This window comes from Notothenia coriiceps, unplaced genomic scaffold (genome assembly GCF_000735185.1).
Source record: "Notothenia coriiceps isolate Sejong01 unplaced genomic scaffold, NC01 NC01_scaffold00028421, whole genome shotgun sequence".
NCBI classification, from domain to species: Eukaryota; Metazoa; Chordata; class Actinopteri; order Perciformes; family Nototheniidae; genus Notothenia; species Notothenia coriiceps.
The window spans coordinates 64,137-87,487 of NW_011361122.1; the positions used below are offsets into that span (position 1 = coordinate 64,137).

At 36.7% G+C, this 23,351-nt stretch overlaps 2 protein-coding genes across 3 annotated transcripts in view; one reads left to right on the plus strand and one right to left on the minus strand.

Annotated features, from left to right (window-relative positions):
• Positions 1 to 18,777, plus strand: part of LOC104958137 (E3 ubiquitin-protein ligase RNF213-like) — a 50,354-nt gene extending 31,577 nt beyond the window's left edge. The window contains exons 34-62 of one of the 2 annotated variants that reach the window (XR_799737.1): positions 1,799 to 1,974; positions 2,361 to 2,481; positions 2,709 to 2,809; positions 2,903 to 3,082; positions 3,698 to 3,843; positions 4,075 to 4,177; positions 5,117 to 5,231; positions 5,435 to 5,642; positions 5,727 to 5,917; positions 6,114 to 6,236; positions 6,526 to 6,636; positions 7,112 to 7,354; positions 7,557 to 7,644; positions 7,925 to 7,959; positions 8,068 to 8,171; positions 8,719 to 8,863; positions 9,095 to 9,269; positions 9,980 to 10,068; positions 10,374 to 10,625; positions 11,013 to 11,142; positions 11,335 to 11,412; positions 12,396 to 12,576; positions 12,944 to 13,148; positions 13,836 to 13,913; positions 14,494 to 14,691; positions 15,154 to 15,243; positions 15,519 to 15,697; positions 16,504 to 18,557; positions 18,618 to 18,777. Coding sequence is in view for 1 of the 2 variants with exons in the window: in XM_010785848.1 (XP_010784150.1) it covers positions 1,799 to 1,974; positions 2,361 to 2,481; positions 2,709 to 2,809; positions 2,903 to 3,082; positions 3,698 to 3,843; positions 4,075 to 4,177; positions 5,117 to 5,231; positions 5,435 to 5,642; positions 5,727 to 5,917; positions 6,114 to 6,236; positions 6,526 to 6,636; positions 7,112 to 7,354; positions 7,557 to 7,644; positions 7,925 to 7,959; positions 8,068 to 8,171; positions 8,719 to 8,863; positions 9,095 to 9,269; positions 9,980 to 10,068; positions 10,374 to 10,625; positions 11,013 to 11,142; positions 11,335 to 11,412; positions 12,396 to 12,576; positions 12,944 to 13,148; positions 13,836 to 13,913; positions 14,494 to 14,691; positions 15,154 to 15,243; positions 15,519 to 15,697; positions 16,504 to 16,669 (4,011 nt within the window). In the remaining variant the exon portion in view is untranslated. Of the gene's footprint in view, positions 1 to 1,798; positions 1,975 to 2,360; positions 2,482 to 2,708; positions 2,810 to 2,902; positions 3,083 to 3,697; positions 3,844 to 4,074; positions 4,178 to 5,116; positions 5,232 to 5,434; positions 5,643 to 5,726; positions 5,918 to 6,113; positions 6,237 to 6,525; positions 6,637 to 7,111; positions 7,355 to 7,556; positions 7,645 to 7,924; positions 7,960 to 8,067; positions 8,172 to 8,718; positions 8,864 to 9,094; positions 9,270 to 9,979; positions 10,069 to 10,373; positions 10,626 to 11,012; positions 11,143 to 11,334; positions 11,413 to 12,395; positions 12,577 to 12,943; positions 13,149 to 13,835; positions 13,914 to 14,493; positions 14,692 to 15,153; positions 15,244 to 15,518; positions 15,698 to 16,503 lie in introns of both variants that reach the window. The other variant, XM_010785848.1, reaches the window with a different exon arrangement.
• A 595-nt stretch (positions 18,778 to 19,372) lies between these two features.
• lsm4 (LSM4 homolog, U6 small nuclear RNA and mRNA degradation associated) lies at positions 19,373 to 22,595 on the minus strand. Its single transcript, XM_010785849.1, has 5 exons — positions 22,478 to 22,595; positions 21,902 to 21,943; positions 21,580 to 21,678; positions 20,845 to 21,028; positions 19,373 to 20,250 (listed from the first exon to the last, which is right to left on the minus strand). Exons 1-5 carry the CDS (start codon positions 22,478 to 22,480, stop codon positions 20,132 to 20,134), a joined length of 447 nt encoding a protein of 148 aa, XP_010784151.1. The 5' UTR covers positions 22,481 to 22,595; the 3' UTR covers positions 19,373 to 20,131.
• Positions 22,596 to 23,351: the final 756 nt, after the last annotated feature.

Consider the following 23,351-nt stretch of genomic DNA (forward strand, 5'->3'; position numbering starts at 1 on the left):
GAACTGTTTTGTATGCTCAATATGGGAATGTTTAATTTGCAGGGCTGGAACTATGGCTGTTGTGTTGTCAACAAGAGAAGAGACTTCTTCTAAAATAGGTTGACGGGGCTATGTAAGAGAGGCTGTGGTATAAACGTACGCACAGATTAAGAGCTAGTCTTCCATGCAAGTTTAACTTTCACAGTTGTCTTGATCAAAATGGTCAGTATCTTTAAACTCAAGCACTTCAAGGTAGGGACACTGTGAGGTCTTTACTGGTGAAAGCAAGAAACTTCAAAAGGCCCGGACACACCAATCTGCCTTCTTAATAGTTAGTTTGGGTCCCTCAATTCCGTTTCGCTTCTCATGCAATGATTCGCTGCCTGAACAGCCAATCAGAGTGATTTCTTTTGCGGACTGCCTTTGGCCGAAAAGGCGTCGGTACGGCTGAAAAGACCCGACGGTGCGGGACACACCAATCTGAGTAGGGCGTGTCGACGCTCATCGTCGGCCTGACGCCCACCAACGCCGATAATCTGCCTGGTGTGTCCGTGCCTTTAGTCTTTGCGTGTGTTGCTATGTTTAAAAAATGCCCATTCACAATTCATGTCAGATTGTAACATGTATGGTAAGGGCTCCGAGTGAGGAAGGTGGTTAGCTTGCATGTTACTATCCGTTTACAATATTAACACTAACTGGCAGAACAACCTCATGTTACGCATGTCATGCAAATGCTACTTGGCTGATAGTCTTTTAGCTCTTTAGCTTAAAGGGGACCTATCATGCTAAATGCACTTTTGTACGTCTTTTATGCATGAATATGTGCCCCCGGTGTGTCAGGGTACTCACCAAGTGTCAGAAAACACAACCCTCTCTCTTTTCCTCCATACCCAAATCTCTAAAAACGGGACTGCAACAGATCTGATACAGACTGATCCAGATTTGAAATATCTCTGACGTCAGAAACAAGGAGCTCCGCCTATATTGGCAACTCTCCACCTATCAGGGGAATGGGAGGTTGCCGTGGCATGGTAACAGCATGGTAACATGACGCTCGTGCCTCGCCCCCCCTGCAAAGGGGCTAATGTGCCACAGAATCAGCCCTTGCAAAAACAGGGCTGGAAAAGAGCAAATAGAGCGAAATGAGGCATGGCTCAAATGCATGATCTGTTTGGTATTTTGAAAAAAAAACTTCACAGACATCTTTTATATAGGTATGGCCCTACAATATATTATTCAAATATAGCATGATAGGTCCACTTTAAACGAACAGTTCGTGTGAAGAAAAGCAGGCGTGTTGTCTTTGTTGTGGCGGTGGGCTACCAGTCAAATCGCTATGGTTGTGTTGTTACAGGTCTGTTACCTGTTTGCAAACGAAGAAGACTGGTTGTACCGTTGGTTATCTGGAAGAATTCATTTAGCTCTATTCTAACTGTTTGTTGCTTCTACTGTATAGTGAGGTTTAGCAAATAGTGGCTGCTGTGTCCAGTGATCAGATAGCCAATGCGGCAATGCTTCAGCAGTCCAGTGCAGCCCATCGGCTGTAGTGCCGAGGAGGTCTTTGAAAGAAGAGGTTTTGCTGAACCAGTGACGCCATAGATTACAGGCTGTAACCAATTGATACTGTACACTGATGAGATGATGGGAAATGAAGATGCTTGGCTCGTTTCCCTTTCAACAATATTTACCACTCTTATTCTGTCTTCTTTGAAAAGACTTTTGTTTTCATAATTTTCCAATCATCTGGCTTTTTTCATAAGATTGTTTCACAAATTGCAAACAATATTGAAATCATTTCAAACAGTTTTTTGCATTGTAGGTTTTGGATGTACTTGCAGCCCAGGCATGTGTTGAATGCCTGGAGTCTGCTAATTTAGATACTGATGCTCTATGCCAGCGCTGGCTGATGCAGGTCAAGCGGCTACGAGCCTCTTTGGATTTGATTTGCTCTCAACAGTATAAAGAGCGATGCAAGGAAATACTTCGAGGTGTCAGGTAAGATGCTGATGCATTTGTTATTTGATTTTGTTTGTAAGCCCTTTTATAGATTGGTGATAGATTTGGTGATCTGCCCAGAGTTAGCCAGGCCTTTCATGCAGGGTTTGTTAGAATGAGCTCTTTCGCGACTTGTGAGAGTTTCAGGCATTGATAAATAACACTTGTACTACAGTCAGAAGATTTTTTTTAAATACTTATATTAAACCTATTAAGGTTAAGGGGAAACTTAAAGTGGGTTTATTCACATTGCAAAGGCCATGTTTTTAACAAGTGAGATGATAATTCAAACCATCTGTTGCTATGTTGCATCTCCCCAATGATGGAAAGAAAGTATGGTGTTGTACAACACATTAACCAAGATTATGTTTTTTAATATTTTAAAGGAAAGGATGGAAGCGCATCAACATCCTCTCATTGTTTGTGGACCACATGCTGCTGGGTTTCCAAAATGATGAGAATCAGCTTAGAACACTGGTACTGAATCAGATTCAAACCTTAAACAAGGTTAGTAGACTTTTATTTAGCAAAATATTCTCAATAGAAACATAAATAAGCAGTGGAGCCTACATTCATTCTTTCTTTACCTTGAGAAGAGTTTTGGTGTTGAATAGGTATCTTCACACTTATGGTAGATGTTACATTTCACTTTTATATTTTACACTTTAGAAAAAATTGAAAACACAATGATTAATATTTGTTTTTTACTCCAATGTTTTTGGCCCATTCTAAAGGTTCTGGAGGGAAATTCTGATGTGAAATCAATGAAGGCTTTTCGAGCTGTGGTTGAAATACTAAGTTCATGTAAGCAGGGGGCAAGTGATCAGCTTTTCAGGTAGGAGGTAGTTTATTATTCTTTATAAAATACTTCCGAATGTTATTTTTTTGCACTTCATTGAATCATCAATCCCTTTTTATTTTGATAAAGGTTTGGACTTCAATGTGACGTATGCACAAGGGAGCCTCAGGACCCTGTAAAGCTGCCATGCCATCACATGTTCTGCTTAACATGCGTCAGGGCAAGCATTGATGCAGGACAGACTTCTTGTCCCAAATGCAGGCAGCAGTTACCAAATGACTTTCAGCCACATGTCTCTGAAGAGATCAGGTAAGTTTAAAAACAGAAAAACCGGTGTACCATTTATTCTTACAGTATTTGATGCATTATCTTTTATTTCATTCATTCTATAATGGAACAACTGTCACAAAAAACAATTAACACCTGTAACAATCCAAGGGTACAATTAAGTCTTTCAGGAGCCAAGATAAATTACACAAAAGCCATTTTAGAGCTTACAGGTTCAGCTGTTAATTTTATACAAGCTAGTATGAACTTGTTTGTTTGCCTTTACTCATTACAAGAGACTTTTTTAGACTGTACTCTTTCTAGCAGCATATAAGAAATATATGCTCTTCAGACATTAATCGGTGAAACCAATAGCACCCAAGGATTGTTCTATTGTGTATACACCTAACCTGTCTTTTGCATGTCCAGTCATGGTATAGAACCATTGCTTTCCATTTGATGGGTGTGAACAGGTGTGTCTCAGTGGATGTTACTGTGAATTACTCAGAAAACAAACAGTGGAATGTAAACTGAAGCAAGAAGTCACCTGAGTATTATGTTGGGGATCATTTGATTAATTTTTAGAATAAACATGGATAGAATGTCATCACTCTAACTTTTACACATTTTTATGTTGCATTTTTTGTGACTCTTCAGGGTTTCTTTGAGGAAAAATGCAGAATTCAGTCGGCGTTGCAATGGCTTCTTCATTGACCTGCTCTCCACTGTGTGCTTTAAAGACAACACTCCACCAGAAACACATGTTATCACCCACCTGTTGTCCTACCTGATTATTGAGACAGGTACTTTTACTTTAGAGCTCAGACAGAGAATATCTAACTAAATATCATGTATCGTATACTATTGCCTTCCTTTTTGTTCTGATCCCTTCTCTTCCAATGAACCCGGTTTTGTCTGACTATGGAAATGTGATAATTCTGTGCAAGCAGTATTTTGACAATTTATATTTCTTTTATCCCAGTTGTTTTATATGTTGTCACTAATATTTACATTAAATCATCTTTCAAAATTAGAACATAAACAGATACACACCAAAGATCTGTCACCTTTTGACGAGTCCCCAGATAAAAACCCAGTCGTGCGATCCGTGATCCTCAAGCTGCTGCTGAAGTTCAGGTAGGCAACTAAATTTAAAAAATTCACTTAAATGATTAGCTGGCAGATATACATACATATCAGCTCCATCAGTAGTGTTTCAGAGGATTTTGATTTCATTGCTGATTCTATCAATTTAGGGATGTGGTTGTAAAAAAAATGTCTTAATAGATTTAAAAGGCGGGGTAGGCAGTATTATTTTTGGCATGTTAAACCTTTCACATGTCTGTCGTAAACCCCAATCACCAGACAAGCCCCGGTGTATGCACACCTCTTACAGTAACCCGTAGTAGTAGGCCTACTAGTAATTGTCATTCATTTCAAGCATCCTCACGATCATTTTAATCCCAATGCTGTTATACGGCAGCAAATTTTAACCTCAAACTTGTGGAAAACAGCAGCAGGTGAACAGACAAAAAGGTAAAAAGTGGGTTAAAATGGCTCACCATGCGGCATTCAAACAATTTAAATGTTTTGGTCCTACCCACCACAGGTATAGGTTTTAACAAATTACTGTTGTGCAGGACAATAAGCAGGACAAACTGTAAGAAAGCATCAAGTGAGCATATCATAAAAGACTGAGAAGACCAATTTATCTATGTATTACAAATGGACTGCCTACCTGTACCACCAACCATGACAGACAGGGCCAACAGGTGCCTTGTAAATGTCCCCTTTGTGGGACTAATAAAGGTATTCTGATTTTGATAGGGGGAGTGGTTGGGGGAGGAGTCAGGCCTTGAGCTGCATTCAAGAGCAATGCACTCTTTGAGATAATTTCCCACCAAACACCCATCAAAGATTAGATTTTCTAAAGGCTGAAAACAGAGCCAAAACCAGGTTGAGGAATACATTTTTCTCCACTTGACACTTGAATTGCTATCGAATATTGATTTATTTTCACCTTGCAAAGATCTTCTGCATTTTACAAAACATATGATCAACCTAATTGTGTTTCAGCTTTGACGAAGTCCAGGAATATTTGCAGCAGCATTTGTCATCTGTTGAAGAAAGCAGATTTGTGCACGAGGATGATAAAGCAGAGCTGTATGCTTTGTACATAAACTGCTTGGAGGTAAAATATATTTTAAATATTTAAGATTTCATTTAATATTTCATAACATTTCAAAATGCTTCACAAATAAATTGGTTTCCCACGAAGCATGATAAGACTTGCTGTGAGAGTCTATAGTAAGTTATAGCTCCAAAAAGTAATTTTCACATTTCACAACCAATATTTCTTTAACTCATGCTCCTTTTACTTTTTTGTTTTTGTAGGACTCCATGTGGGAGAAGATGCCTCAGGAAGGCTTCACAGATTTAGAAGTGAAGCCATTTTACAATGATGAAAGACAATTCCTACACTTCTTTTTGGCTGAAGTCAACTCTGTTCCAGCAACAGTGTCTATTCAACATCTGCAGGACATTGCACGATTGCGTCTTTCGCTCACCATGGCTGCCCAGCTCATCAGTGACGATCTGTGTGGTAAGAGATAGCAAGCTGCCGGCAGTTTAAATTGGTTTAACAAATAAATACATAATAAAAAGTTGGACTATGTTGCTGTTGCAGAGAGAAAACTCCCAGATGGATCAGAAGATTTCCTGAAAATGGTGATTAAAGTCTGTGAGGACAGTGGGAATGATTGGTACCGCATTTACCTGATCCGCAAACTCAGTGAATGGCAGGGTGTGGAGTCGGTCCAGACTCTTGTCAAACAACCGCGGTTTAGCTGGCTTTTCCCTAACAATATCCATCAGCAGGTACAACACCATTAAATTGCTATGTTAATACAAAAATGTATGTATACTGTTCACAATTATTGCGTGATGCAGGCATTTTATTCATATTCAGGTTTTCATTTACATAAATATGCAACCAGGAAATCTCAAAATCCACAAAATATTCATTCATACTGTATGGTTGAATTTGTTTTGCTCTTCTAACTCGTGTGACCAGAATGTAGATGAAGGCCAGATGGATCAGTATCTTGTGTATGGGGAGGAATACAAGACTATAAGGGATGCAGTGGCCAAGGCAGTAGTGGACTGTGATGTCGAGCAGATAGAAGACGTCTGCGAGGTATTTTAAACTTTTCAGTTTGCACTTGAATGTTGACTTGAACTAAATTGAGTGACTTAATGTTCACTACAATTGACTGAATAATTATAATACACACTACAGTAAAAAAAAAAAAAAAGGAAAATCAACAGATACATAGAAGGGCAATTATATAGATTTATATATTTTAAAAACTGGCAAACAAATGACTATGCTTTCATTTTCATTTCCATATAGGGGGACCACACATTCATTCGATCTGAATAGAAGCTGCTGACTAATACTTTTTGTTTGTCATCTATTGTTTTAGAAATGCACCGCTCCACCAAGAAAGCGAACAATGTTCATTCTCCTGGCTCTTTTTCGAGAGGTTACTACTTTGTACAGATCTGCAAATACTAGCCTTCATCCATCCTCTGAGGTACGAAGAAATTGAATATTATTTTAAACATCAACCCTTTAGCAAACAATAGGAAGCAGCCAAAACTAATGCCTGTGCACATCAGGAAAATATGATCCAATTAGAGAAATGGGTTTTCTGTAATACAGCCTAAGATCCCTGATCCCATCTCCAGCAGTTTAAACTCCAGAGACATCAGATAACAGTTTTCAAAAGCTGATGAGTACTCCTTGTGACAAAAACACTCATTATATTGTGTAATATCAGTGGATTTCTAAATAATGAAAACATATACAAATCGAGAAGTAAAACAATGGAATATCTGTTTCTCTGTGATACAGAAATGGACATTGTCTTGATTACATTTTTTGGGGACTTTTTGTCGATTAGTGCTATTGATCAGACAGCTACCCTTAGCTAATAATGTGGTTTATAATGGTGCTTTAGAAAAAAAAATCTAATTGCCACTGTCTATCGTCTTATATCTTCCCCATAGATTTGCCATGCATTTGCAGAACTCATCCAGGGCTCAAGGTATCTATATCAAAAAGAAGTAAGGGATCTTGCCTCAGCCTTGGTTCACAACAGGTTAGGATCCCTGGCCATAACCCATGACCTTACTATTGTGGACAACACTATTATCGAGCTAAACATCCACCTGGCAGCTGTGCTGCTCACTGGAACTCATCTACTGGTGATGCCACTCAAGCAACTTGGTCTGTCTCCTGAAAATATGCAGGTAAACGTGTCATATCTGCCCTTTCTCGATCATTAAAAGTACATTTTACAACTTTGAAGAATACATTTAAAGAATTCTGTAAATCCATTAATACTTAGCTGATACATTGGAATAAAAAATGTAAATCCAACTGTTTAAGGAAAAGCTTAAAAATATTTATTTCAAGCCATCTTTAACAATTTATCTTTATTTGCTTTAACAGGCAGCGTTTATACCTACAATGCCTGATGATATGTTAGCTGTTGCCCAGGCAGCCATACAACAAGACTATGGGAAGCTCACTTGGTATGGTAAGTTTGATTCATTCATAATTCAGCCAACATTTCATATTGTATTTTTTGCATCATTTTTTGGATATTTGTATCTTGGTTTGTAAAATAATTTCTCAAAATAAGATTTTCTATTAAAGATGTCTAAATATCTTAAGGTATTCTGTACTGCTCTTGGTTTGCACCATCATAGTTAATGCTGAGTCACATAAACCCACCTACTGATTGTTAGTTTACTTTATCTTCTGTTCCAGTTATACAGATGATTTAAGCATATTTTAACTGTTTAATTGTTTTTCAGTGTGTCCAAATAATCACCCATGCTTTGTTGACGAGGTAAGGTTTTTTAATGTACTTCCTGTAAACTTAATTTCACTTCTTTGTGAAGAAATAAATGCATACAGTAGATAGGAACACATATTTGACCTTATATGTTCCCTGCAGTGCGGCCTGCCCATGCAGAGAGGCCGATGTTTGGAGTGTGGACAGGAGGTTGGAGGGGAGCAACATTCTCCCTTGCAAGGATTCAGACCGATTAATCTACAGCAGTGAGTGTTATAAAACAGAATAGTAGGGTGGAAATAATATAGGGAGGGATCAATCTAAACTAATGTATAACGATATTTGTTGGCAGAAAAAAGTAAGGACACAAAGATACTCTTTCAGTTTGGGAATATAGTTGTCAATGTATTGGTAAAATACATGCAAATGTAATTAAATTGAAGTGGAACATTTTGGTAAACACTAGATAAATGACCACCCCAAAGCGACTTTTGTACAGTATTTTCATATTTATGGTCCTTTTGTAGAACAATGTCTATTATATTGCCATTGATTTATGTGAAATACTGAAGTTACAACTATTTCTCCAGAATCCAAACTCCTAACTGAGAAATTTAGAGTCTGTTTAAGATTGAACAAAATCAAATGATTGTCATTCAATTGAGAGTAGCAACACTAGAGTAATCTATGTGACTATGTTCAAGCCATTTATTAAATAGTTGTAATACCAAATGTCATGTAGACTTCTGCTGTGCAGATGTAAACAACTCCCCCGGGCTACTAACTGACCAATGCTGTAATTTTTTGTTCTAGGGATCGCACAAGGCCTGGGCACATCCTAGGAGACCCTGAGCAGGGAAACAACACAGACACTAAAAACATGTCTCTGAGTCCATTTACGCTGATTAGGCTGGTTACACATCTGGCCATGTTGCTTGGGACCTCAGAGAAGTCCCAGGTGAGTTGCTCTAAAAATAAGATGTCAATTATAGTGAAATGCAATTTTGCACTGTTGGGTAATCTGTTGAATAGTTAGCACGATATTTCAGAGTTGATATTGTCTGTACAGTAGCTAGGATATACACAAATGATATCCAAATAGCGATCTCTGCAAAATAGATATAAAACACTACTAATTGGTCTGTTCTTTTAAATCTGACTACCACATGTCCACTCTCTGTTATTTTAGTTTGTCCAGAGCATCATCCAGCCACCAGTGGAGGATGTTTGTATGTTTCTCGGTCTTCACATAATAAAGGATCTGGATCAGCTTTCACAGGCTCTTGGAAGAGGAGCTGACGACACGGTTACAACTGTCCACTTGGTGATCAGATCTCTGCAAGACCTAGTACAGCCCAGTCTATGTAAGATTAAGATGAACCTTTATTAATCTCCAAAGGGGAAATTCTGTTTTGAATTCACACAAAGTACAGTACACAGTACAAATACTCATTACTATACAGGTATACACAAACACATGGTACCATGGAGTAGTTGCCATACTCAAGGAGTACTCACCTCTTCAGTGCCCAGGAGGTAAACTGGCACCAGTTCCACACTCGCAGTTATGAGGCCAAGTCCCTACAGACTGAGCCACTGCTGCCCCAAGCACTCAGTCACTGACTGAACATAATGTTTGATAAGGCTGCTTAATATCACAGTTTCAGGGCATGTTCTGCTCCTGTCACACTTCATTCACAGCAGCCTTGTTTTCCTCTGCAATATAAGTCCTGCACCTCTATCAAAACAATCATCATGGCTAAAAGTAGAGAGAAATCTAAAAAGAAAAGAAAAAAATTCAGGTTGAATTTTTTTAGGCTTAGACATTATGACTTGTTTTTTTCATGGGGGATGAAAGAACCCATCGCCAAATTCTGATACAATTCAGAAATACAGAAACTAAAATATGGTCTTACCTTGACTAAATCTGTAAGATACACAGAGAAAACTCTATTTGTATGAAAGGAGCGTACTATTTATGAATGTTTCTGTTTATATATTTAAGTATTTTAAGCTGTAGAGAACAAAACGCATGCTTGATTTTACATTATGCCTTTCGTTTGACTTTGACTAGCTGGAATTGATCCTAACCTAACAACCAAAGCATCCAGAAACAGCTGGGAGACTACTGTGGCTGCTGATATTATGACACCACTGTTGAGGGTAACACCTTTTACCTTTTACCAGTAGATTCTTCTTTTCAACTTAAGAGTGATGATTAAGGTTTTTATAAATTGAAAATAGGCAGTTAGACTCATATGTAGAAAATGTAGTCTAGTCATGAATGTTATTATGTGAGTAATGTTTTTATAATAATACACTTATTATGTTTAATTTGAAACTGCTTCTCTTAATATTCTGATATGTATTCAACATGCTAATGTTTTGGTTGTTTTCTTGCTTCATACAAATGTTTCCATTGCTGCAGTAAACTCTTATCTCAACTACAATACATATTTTGTGTCAAGGATCTTGATCAACTCCTACAAGAAGCCAAGGGCAGCATTAGAACCGACTCCCGTATATCGTCCAACTTCATCATGAGGGCAACCTTCGGTGATGATTGTACTTTCCTAACGTCGCTACCGCAGGGGTCTCAGGTCCACAGCTCAGCGGTGTGGAGCTGTAGGGAGAGGCTCTCGTTGCTCAGCCTAACACACATTCTGGAGCAGAATGATCAAAAGGAGGAACTTCCGCTTCTCTGGAGGTTCCTGCAGAAGGTGAACGTCTTTGCGATGTAAAGATTTATGACAAAATGGCTTTGAAATTAACTCTCTATCAAACAGTTTGATCCAAAGCAAACACTATTAAAAAATGTGTTGATATTCATTTCCAAGGGATGATGTTGGTTATGTTTTATACATTGAATTAGCAGAAATATAAAGTTTCCGCTTTTACACAACATTAAAATCGAATTAAATGAGTGGGTTAATTTTAGTAAGATTGAACATTAAAAGGATGAACTCTTCACATGTTGGACTCTCCTTGACATTTCATTAATGCAAACTTGAGACAAAATGTAAACAATGCCCAAAATTAGTTTTATAGTTTTAAAGTATCCATTTGCCATGGGGCAGTTGTTTAATTTGCTTTTGGTTTTTTTTCAGGAGAAAGAATTTCGGCAGATCAAGCTCCTTCCAGACATCGTAATCCTGCAAACACGCTTGGTGAGAATGTTCCAGAACGCAACTGACCAGATAGTGGGCTCCGTTGGAGAGTTCATTGAGAAGCAAACAGGTACAACTTATATTTACCTGAGCTGTGTCAAGACTCAAGCCTTGTTTGTTGGACCAACTCTCAGTTGAGGGGGAGGCTTAGTGGGGCAGGAAACAACAAATGTCAAAGTGACATTTCACACAATTTATTTTTTCTTTTCCTCCATCCATATATTGTTTTAATATCTTTATATTTTCAACATATTTTTTTCAGAAATGAAGACGTGGTATGAGAAACACATTAACATCTTTCTGAAGACATGGAATCTGCTCAGAGTGTCTGTAACCAGCAGTAAGTAACGCACTCATCCTCCTGATTGTGTCGCAATAGATTTCTGATGGAAGCATTTCCACTGGGTGCATTTTAAGAAATGTCATGTCCTCTCCAAAATAGCAATTTTTTCTAACATCGTATTTGTTCCTTCCTATCCTTTGCTTTGGCCGACGCGCTCACACATCAGACAGAGGTCACATATTTTGTTTGTTTCGTCACTTTTATTTTCCTTTGCTCTGTCATACTTCCACAGACAAATAAATAATAACTTTAGTTTACTGTCACACCGTGCAGCGCAGCACTAAAAAAAAACGTGTGGCTTCAAACGGAAGAACACAAAAACATCGTCTTAAGGACTCTTATATGCCAGTTGATACAATCACAGCCTCAATTAGCTGATTGTCAACAAGGGAGTGGAAGTTACTCACACGTGTGGAGAACAAGTATCGAACATATCTTCAATATTCAGTTTCCCTTTCCAATATTCTACATTTCTTTACACATAATTGAACAATCAATCAAATATTTACCTCGCTCAATTACTCTCCTAATCTTCTTTTTCTAATGTTGTTGCCGCCTGCTGTAAGTTTAGTTTAAATGTAACTCAATAGTTCATTTGCAACCAAAGCAATGCAATTGTGATTGTTCCACATGTCTATTAAGCACACTACTTTGTTATGTTGTTTGCATTTATACTGTAATGAATTACTTCTACTACAATATAAGAACTTTGATACTCAACATTGAGATTGCTCTATTCATAAAAGAAAAGTTAACATTCAGCATTGTGATTCTTCTCACACGCAACAAACACGATTGATTTAAAATAGCTGTTTTAGGAAGAGAGCTCAGCTTTCAGTGGCCAAAAATAAAACATATTTCTTTAGGGCAGCAGTGATTGATTGAACCATGTTTGTGAATGAAATATCGCATCGACCACATAATTACACATTGTTTAATAAGATATAATCAATCATGTATATCTTCTTTCAAACTTACAGGTGAGTTGAAGATCCCAGATGAATTTTGCAGCCAAGATTTGAACCTGGACAGCGACTTGCAGTACCTCTTGCCCCGGCGGCAGGGACCAGGTCTGTGTGCCACCGGTCTGGTCAGCTACCTAGTGGCGCTACACAACGAGCTGGTGAACGCTGTGGATAGTCTGACCGGGGAGGACAGCAGGTACAAAACCTAAATGGAGCTACAAAATAAATTAAATAAAACATTTTCATTCAGAGGGTAGACATTTCTGTGTTATTTCTTAACCATAACGTTTGTCATTGTACTTAAGGATACGTTTCTTACTCCAAACAATATTCAGGTTCCCATATGAACATTGAAAGAGGTTTTACTTGCTTAAAGTAGTTTGCCTGTACATACAGGCCATTAAATAGCTATATGGGTGACAAAATCCACCTTGTAACACCTTAATGATCCTCAAACATTGTTGAGTGCACTTTTTGTCTACTAGTGGACTACACTTTGGAAAGTACTATCTTCAAATAAATGCATGCAATGATATTTGTTTTGTGATGTTTTTGTCACCCAGCAGTTACAGAGTGAGTGTGGCGGAGCTAAGGGAGCAGCATGTGATCAGCTATGAGCTTGAGAAGGACCTACTTCCTCTGGTGTTATCCAACTGCCAGTACAGCTTGGAACGTGGACATGAGACAATAACACAATATGACCTGCCCATGATCCAGCAGCAGATCATCACCCGCTTCCTGCAGGGAAAACCCCTCATCACCCGCACAGTGAGTTCACACAGCTTGTATTGGTTAGGGCAAATAGAGATGCACTGGTCAAAACTGGCGGGTTGTCAGCTAACATCAGCCATGACGTGTGGCTGGACGTTCTGCTCCATATTGTAGATCATAATGTTTTCTGCTCAAATGTTCATATGATTGACACATGATTTTGAACACACAAGTGTAAGACTATCATAACACATCGTGTAACATTGGACGCTCTCTGTCCTCACTGAATCCATGTATTATTCACCTGTGTTTGTATGCTACCAATTATTCAACTAAGGTTTGAGATCAGAATAAAAAAAATCGACTTTTCGAAAAATCAATAATTGCAACTGGTGCATCTCTAAAAAAACTATAAATGGACACACAAGCTTAACTAGCCCTTTACAGTCTAGGAGGAACAGACTCCAGCACGCCTCGCAAAAGCCAAACCAATACAGACCCTTTGACAGGAGACACATTATTTTGACTTGGTTTGTTATATGCATGTTGTGTTTTACTCATGGCTAAGCAAATATCTTTCATATCTATTTTTGTGGCTTACAACACAGTAAGACATGTTCACCAAGCAGATTGTGACATTGTATTTAACTGTTCTGTTATTATGTGCTCTCTGTTGCCTGACTTATTTTACAGTATCAAATCCCTGCTTCACTAAACTAATTGTATTTGTATGCTTTATTCTAGGGAGTTCCGACTCTGATCAACACACAAGAGAGAGACTATGAAACCATGTTCAAGACTGTTAAAGGAAAAGTACATCAGGTATTAAGTTATATATTAGGTCACCTAATAAAATCACACGTTTCTTTTACATGCATTTAAGAAAAGGCTTTTTAATAATGTAAACATTTTACATTAACAATTGATTGATGATTTAGTTTTGTCATTAAGCATCAGAAAATAAAGAAAATTGTAGATATCCAATTCACAATGATATAAACAGAAGGAAGGCAAATCATCTCAATGGTACAATCTGAAATCAAAGATTGTTTTGTTATAGTTCATTCATTGATATAGTTTGTTATTTAAGTGTTAATCGTTTACAATTTCTGCTGATTCATTTTCTTTAAGATTTCACTGTAAAATTAATTAATATAAGACAAACACAGATAATTACATTCCTTTAAAGTGCTACTTTGATGTTGTTAATTTAGTTAGAACCTTTTTATTATAGCTTATAATATATAGTCGGTATTACATCTTGGAGGTAATTCTTATGTAGATATTTAAACATTTAGTTAATTCTCACTATGACATTTTAAAGTTCAACATATAAATACAGAAAACATATATAGCAGTAGATTATGGCTTCAGGCTCTAATCATACGCTGTTATCTTTCAGGCCACTCTGTCCTCTCTGACTCGGAACGCATTGTCCAGAGAGCTGGACTCCTACAGTGAGGTGTGTGAGGCACTCAAGATCGCTGAGCTGCTCCTGGGCTTCCTCTCAATGACTGGTGGGGACCCCATGATGTCACTGGTCACTTACCTCCAGGATATCTTGAAGATGGTTCAACGCATCGATAAACACGTATTGCAGGTCAATTCATATGCAGCCTCTATTTCTGGAGCGATAGTTAAGGTTTCCCTTAGCTTAAGAAAGGTTACTTTGTGTCAGTACAAATTGGGCGACAATCACTTCCATTCTAAGCTTCAGTGTTCATTTGGATCACAACTATTGTTTTAAGACTGACTTGAAAAGGTGTACAAGTCACCATTAATGCATACTTTTTGGGGTTGTGAGTAAGGTGATTATCACCTCCAATCAGTTGGACAAAACAACAACATTAAAGAAAATATTTATTAAATAATATCAATCATCCAAATAAAGTGGAAATAATGTCAAATTTGAATATAGAGCTTTTCAAAAATGTATCTTATCCTAAATACATTGCCAAAACACAAGAAAACTATAGATTAAGTAAAAAGATGTATAAAGATTCATTGTGTGCTTTCAAAGTGTATAAGACAGCCTCTTGACTGTGCTGTGTTATTTCTTCAGGCTCTGGGCAGATGCAATCTCAGACACTGTGTTTCTCTGTGGCAACTCCTCTCCTCCCTCAGATCGGAAAACATGCTGCGTCTCAAAAGGGTAAGTGTTGCTCTTGTTGCGTTTATGGGGCTGGTTTAAGGGTCAAACAGGAGCACTGCATAGAAAATCACTAAAAAGAAAACCTGGGCACTAGCTTCATGTCTTTTGCCATTATGTTCCATTTATAAATATTGCAGTCCACTAAGCCTGTTTATCAAAGAATACTATTTATTTTTGGGCTAATTTCAGAGTGTACTTCAAACCAAATATTTCACTCAGAATATACAGTGTAATTAAACACAAACAAATACCTCACCCCATGTTTCTATAAAAAGGAGCCCTTTTCGGGGTATCCATCAGAGTACCTGGTGCCGCTGACAGAGGAAAACAAGACTGAGCTGAAAGGCTTCGTGTCCAGAGGAAATGTGGACCAATGGCTTCTTGAGATGCACGAGTTCCTCCTGCTGAATCTGGGCCGGCCGAGGGCCATCGATGACTTCAACCCAGCCTGGAGGTAATCCTGATAAACTACATATGTAGTTGTTAATGCAACTGTTCCTCCCAATATCCCTGAAAATATTATGGTCAGTTCTGATAAATATTATGCAGCCAAACATCGTTTAAATTCACTTTTCATCCCAACGTAGATCTTGTGCAAGATACATTTCAAATATGTCAATATTTAGAATAATGCAGCTATAAAAAACATGGGATCTTATGCTTGAAAATGTCAATCAATTTAAAAGAAATGTTGACACATATCTCTAGATTGTGCATTGCCCCTTTCTACATATATGACATTGTCTACATTAAATTCTTCAAATTCAAGTTATCTTAATGCTTCCTTGATAATGAGTCTGGTGTTTGTTAAATTAAGGAATCAAGAGTCCATTGCTATTACGCTTTGTTAAATACAGTAGTATTTGAGTAGATTTATCCTTGGTTTAGGTATCCTCAACTGGCCTGTGTTGTACTGCACAATTAACCTAGTACAAATATTAAAGAAAAAAAAGAAATAAGCCCTCAGAATGTAGTAGTCCCTTAATAGGGAAACAAATATATATTTTGAACTTGCTTAATTAATTCACATCATTTTGGTTCAATCAATGTTTACAAACTTGAACAGCCTTGTCGTAACGAGAGAAGTAAAAAAATGTGCTCCGTGGTTGGCGTTCACAGCCTTGGCCAGTCATCAGTAAATGTAAATGAAAGCATAAAATAATCACTTTGAAAAAACACCCTGATATTGGCACTGAACCTTTTTGTTTCTGTAAGTTAACAGGGTCCTTATCATCACACAAACCTTTCCCTTTTGTATAGTGTTAAAGAGACGGTGTGTGCCTACATGGACCGTAAAGAAGTGGAAGTGCCTGCTTATGTGGAGGAAAGGTTTCCTGCCAATCTCATGATGTCTCAGATTGTGGAGACCTGGAAATACACCGTCACAGCCAAGCAGGACTTGATGACTGAGGGATGGTCTGGATGACTTAAGAGACATTTGAGTTTATCAGGTTAATCATACATTCTCAAAACCAAAAATGTTGATTTTCCTTTTTCCTTTGCTGTTATTGGTTTTTATTTTACAACTTAAAGAATACATTGAAGCTAAACATACTTTTTTTATTTTATGTTTTCTCAGGATTATGTATTTTGGTATTGACCACCAGAATCTCAGAAAGTTTCTGCCGAGTGGTATAAGGAATTAGTACAGAAGAAATATGAATCTTTACATTTTATTTGTTTTAATCAAATCTTGCTAACGATATGCCTGCAACAGATGGGATAGTTTTTTTATTTGCCTTTTGTTTCTGTTTGTATGGATTTTTCTGTGAAAGTTACGTGTGACTAAAAAAGGAACCTAAACCTTGAGGCCCTTAAAAACAATGAAGCACACCGAAACTGAACTTGATGAAACGCTGCCGTAAAGCTTTTCATTTACTATGTTTTGTCAATCTATTTTTAATCTATCTTAATCATTTGAAGGGTAACTGTCTAAGTTGACATTTTTCACTTGGAAAGTTTGTCAGGATCTACTCAGGAAATGTTGATGTATGACTTTGAGTATTTACTTTGTAACTGTTTCACTTCATATTTTTCAGGATACTTTTTACATTTTTGGACCAGCATTTATTTTACTATTGACCACCAGAATCTAATGACTAATCTGCATGGTGGTATAAAAAAGTAGTACAGAAGATTTATGATAGGCTACTCCGCATTTTAGTAAATATAGCTGAAAGTTTTTTTTGTTTGTATTTTTTATAGATTTTTTTGTAAAAACTACATCTCAAAGGCTACCAAACATACCACAACTGGTGGACTTGAGGAAATGTTGCTTGGTGATAACATTTTTAATGTTTCTTTTCCTATACATTTTTTGACACGTATTTTAATTTTGAACAGCAGAATCTCATATCTTATCAGCATAGTGGTATAATAAACCAGTGCAGAAGGAATATTATACTTTACTTTTTTGAATTTCGTTTTTATATTTCCGTTTCTGCCTTTTCAATGTATTATTTAATTAGCCTTTTTTTGTTTTTATTGTGATGATTTTTCTGTAAAAGTTGTGTGAAAGAGAAAAAACTGAACTAAACCTTGAGGCTCTTAAAAAAAGGAAGCATGCCTAACGCTGCCTTAAACAGTTTTACTGTAATCATGAGCAAGTTGTTCATTTACTTTTTTATGTGTTTTCAATCTATCTTAGTCATTTGAAGGATAACTGTCTGAGTTGACATTTTTCACTTGGAAAGAATGTCAGGATCTACTCAGGAAATGTTGATGTATGACTTTGAGGAGTATTTTTAAGGACACGTTTTACATTTTTGGACCAACATTTATTTTCCTGTTGACCACCAGAATCTCAGAGGTAATCGGCATGGTGGTATAAAACATGTTTTTATTATTTCTTAGACATTTTACTTAATATAGCTGACAGTTTGCCTGTTTTTGATTTTTACTTTTGGTTATTTTCTTCGTTTCTTTATTAGATGTTTCTGTGATAAGTATATGTTAAATACTACCTTGAGGAAATGTAGTTATCACGAGCAAGCTGTTCATACTCAAAAACATGTTATTGTATGACTTTGGCAAGCATGTTTTTGTACAGTTTAACTGTTATATTTGATGTTTTGAAGTATTTCTCTTCACATTTTTGGACTAACATTACAGTATATTACTCTTGACCACCAGAATCACATAATTCATCTGCATTGTAAACTAGTACAGAAGAAATATGTGTCTTCCAATTTTGAACATCATTGTGTGTTTTGATGTTTTTTTCTCTACTTTTGACCACCAGGATCTCAGAACTACTGGTATAATAAACTAGTGCAGAAGGACTGATACCTTACTTTTTGAATTTATTTTTAAATGTCCTTTTCTGCTCTGTCAATTGATTAGAATTCATTGAAAGAATTGAATTTCTGTCTGAGGAATATGTCAGGATCTACTCAGGAAAATGTTGACGTATGACAAGCATATTCTGTGTAAGTGTTTCATATTATCTTTTTGAATATTACTCTCTACATTTATTTTACTTTATACCACCTTTTATAATCTGCACGGTCCTACAATAAAGTACAACAGAGGAAATTCCCATGGCATGTTGTTTTTTATATTTCTTTTGACATTTTAGTAAACGTAGATAGCAATTGACCTGTAATTGATTGTCTTTGATTTATCTAATATGCTTTACCCGTCAGGTCACTAGTTTTTATTAGGTACATATCCCAAAACAGGACTGGTCGTAGCCTGTTGTAACGCTTGAGTGTTTGAAATCAAATTGATGGAAATGTTGGAAAGCCTGGATATGGCTTTACTCTTACATTCAGAAAGTCGTCCAGACTTTAAACATTTATCTTTAAAGCTGTCCATAATAGTCCTAAATTGTGACTTTGATCATTACCCGTTGTGCCAATTATACAGAATATTTTCCATGTAGATCTATTTGTAATTCATACTAAAAGGAATTAATTATTATTTAATTAATTCAGTCAGTTCTGCTTATAGTTTTTTTACTTTAAAACCTACCGTTCACTTAACCTGCATGGACATGAATCACTTATTGTAATTTCCATTCAATTAAAATTGCAAACATATTGAAGAAACGTGAATGAAGATCAGTAAAATATTAGTTTGATTCCAAATAGTTTTGACTGACACAAAAAAGCTGACAAAAACATTGCCATAAATGAAAACGACTGCCTAACAAAAGTTGTTTTATTCTCATGTAAATAAATTACATCATTTTTTGTTACAAAAATAAAATGAAACCCAACCAACATGAACCAAACTTATGCATTTCAGACAAAAAGAAACTTGAATCTGGAAATCGGACGATCATAATGTGTCTTACAAATGCTTTAACAAAAATGTTTACTTTTCAGGGACTGAATACCTCTCCCCCTCGACTGCCAGTCTATTGATCCACCTGTTGTTGTGATCGGACCATAGGTGCAGACAAGCCACAGAACATGACAAACAAAACAAGAGTAAAGAGCAAGTTAAAAAAGGAATTTGTGCAACAGAAGTTGGGGCTGGGCAGTTTGTCTGCCATGAGAATTACACCTGAGGAGACAAGTTGACAAAACGACAACTAAAAGCCTCTACCAGTGTAACAACTGAAGGAGAATTGATTTTAGATAACACAATGTGATTGATGACACAAAAGGTTTTTGCAAAGTTGTAATGACACAAGGACGATACTAAAGCAGTCAGCTCTTACTGATACATGATCATACTAAAAGAAAATGTTACACCAACTTACAGATACTAAAAAACTAAATGCAGTGCAAACGCACAGCTTCTCTTAACGTCTCAGTGTGATTTCTGCAGTGGTCAGTCCAGACAAACATCAAGGCAGAAGGAAACACTGGAGTTACATTTAACTTCATATACTGAAGGAGAAATCACTCAGATGATAGGATGTTGAAGGTGTAATGTTCACTCAGTGCTGGTTCTTCATGCCCTGTGGTTTGCCTGGTTTCTTATCCTGCTGCAGCTGCAGCTGCTGCTGCTGGCCTCGGCCCGGCCCAGACATCCCTCTGCCACGACCGCCAAACAGACCTGACAACAGACATGTATAAATACAAATATAGAGAATGCTACAATATTTTTGTTACTGTATGAAAAAAATGTACGTTTCAGTAAATAAATAAAAACGTAGAATCTCATAGGTAATCGGCATGATGGTATACATTTTTTTTTAAATTATTTATTAGACATTTTAGTTAATATAGCTGACAGTTTGCCGGTTTTTGATTTTTACTTTAGGTTTTTTTCTTTGTTTTTTATTAGATTTTTCTGTGATAAGTATATGTTAAAGACTACCTTGAGGAAATGTTGTCTTTAACAAACATTAAAGTACATGACAAATATAGAGAATGCTACAATATTTGTGTTACAGTATGACAAAAAATGTACATTTCAGTAAATAAATAAATTAAAAAGTTAATGCCAGGTTTTGCTATATAATTACATTTCTCACCTTTTAAACCTTACAATGCATTCGGAGATTTTATTTACACATCTTTAGGGCTAGACTTGATGCTCCTGAGAGTATGTGGACTTTATATTATGATAAATTAGGTAACAAACTTAAACTGTCATGGCAATATCAATGTTATGACCAAAGGCACAAAAGAAAGCCGTTCCACTCACCTCGGCCGACTCCTCCTCCTCTTCCTTTGCCCTGCTGTTTGTTCTGCTGGGGGCCTCCACGTCCGCGGCCCTTCGACACCACCTCCTCCTTCACCATGTCGATGATCTCATCGGGGATTCGCAGGTACTTGATGGTACTTCCTCTGATGTAGCACTCAGGCATCCTCCAGAACTTATCTCCATCCTGTTAGAGTGGAGAGGGGCTGTCAATGCATTCTAATCTTAATGTGGCTGTGCTTTGTAAAGAAGGTATGCACAACCAGCTTCAGTCTATAGCTCTTTGGTCTGAAGAGGAGCTGTATGTAAGGTTGTGCTGTTTTAAATAGTTATTTAGAGCTGCGAGGATTAGTTGACTTCAATGTTAAGATGTTCTGCTTTTCTCAGTTGTCATGTTCCATTAAACTGAATATCTTTGGTTCTGACAAAACAAGGCATTTAAAGACATCACCTTTGACTTGAGACCAGGATGGACATTTGTAACTCGTTTTATAGACCTAACAATAAATCTATAAGAATCAGCAGTTAATAATGCAATTAATATAGAAAATAAATGTAAGCTGCAAGCCTCAAGTGTGCCATTCTTTGTTTTCAGTTTGTGTCTCAAATTATTTGTGTAACTGTTTACATGTCAAAAAACAAACCAAACTAAATAGGAGAGATACTTTATAACTGTCAGTAGCACTGCGTCTAAAGTGTTAGTGATGGCAGAGACGTGAGACCAGAGCTCAGCTTTACCCTCGAGGTGCAGATGACTTCTCTCAGGTTGATGTTCATCCAGTTGTCACAGCTGACCAGGTGACCGTTATACGTCTCTCCATTTTTCAGCTCCACCAGCTGAAGAGAGAAGGGAAACATAAAACAAGCTGTTTTAGAGTCCAGGCTACAAATTGCAGGCTGGATGAAAGATACTAAAGCACAAGTCATGGATAAAACAACTTATAATTACGTCACAGTTAACATGCCAAATAATTAATGAAGTAATGTAAAGATAAAAGAAAGTGAAATAAGTTGCTGTTCTATCTGCAGCCATAACATGAAGGCTTCAGTGTCTTCTCACCATAGGATGGTTCTGGGCAGTCTTAAGCAGAGATAGTGGAAGCTGGAAAAGGACAGAAAAACACATATTATACCTTGATAAAGAATCATGAAAATAAGCTATAAGTTATCTTATGGTATTAAGTGTTCAGTGTTAAAACATTTGTAATTTGAAATAGTTATAATATAATACTTAGTTTTGTACGTCATGATAATAATATCCTCGACCAGTGATTTATCTGGAGTGTTTAAACACTGTTTATCATACACTGTCATGTGTGCTAACTCGCCATATTTAGGGCAATGAGGCAAAAACATACTTTTTTTCGAGTTTTAAGTAACAAGCTCACAACTTTGGCACAATATCAACTTTCTCTGTTGCTGCATGTAAAGTCTGCACGCATTTTAAAACAGCCACTTTGTCAATTATGTTAAGTTTAGATACCGTAACGGAAGCTAATTTCACTTGGCTAGCACAGCATTGTGTGACCAAGCGCTACAGAGCTGCTAACAGTTAGCTGAGCAGCAAGCGTGCCAACGAAAACCTAAAAAGGTAGCTATTAACGTGTTATCGTAACAGTACAAATTAAATACTCACCATTGTGATAGTATGTCTTTATTGTTTTGTGTTTCACTTTTTGTCTAGGCCCTTCACTGACACAAATTTACAAAACCTCCTTCGTCCTCTTCGTTATTTCCGGAGGTACGGTGTGTGATAACGGCTGTATTATAAGATGCTGCCCTCTGCCGTCAACAGCAGTCACTGCAATGCAATCAAAATATAGAATGGAGTGCCTAAGGTTGGTGAAGAAAAATATGTGTTTATAGCGGTTTATAGTTATTATTTCCATACTATCAAAGCTATGATTGTCCTTTTAATGTGTGCTCCAGAAATAGTCAGACAGACAGAGCAACCATATAAAAATGTGTTACCCATTGCTGTAATCTTTTAAAGGACCCATAAACAGTGATTCAGAAGCGGATTTTGAAATAATGTTCAGCTTTATTGACAAAAAAAATTAAAAATCTAATTAATTAATGAACCAATATTAATATGAATACTTTTTGAGAAACGGTAGGAGATTAAATAAAACATATCTTGTAAAAATATAGCATATTAACTATATGGGCAGGTTTATAGTTTGGAAAAAGTCAACATATTTTCTTATTTTACCTTTAAAAGAGCTTGGAAAACGTGACCTTATGGATATGGTATTTCTTCAGTTAATTTAATACATTGAAATAAAATAAACAACGTTCTCGTTTTGGTAACATTTTAAATCCAAGGTTTCTTGTCTAAAATAATATTTGTATTGGGTATCAATTCTCATGTTCTTGTTTTTCCAGAATCATACATTGACAGTGTATTGCCTTTCACACAAAAATTAAGTTTCTTCTTATTACTTTACAAAATAAACATCAAAACCATCAATTGGGCACGTGAAATGTACGAACAATATTTGTCCTAAATA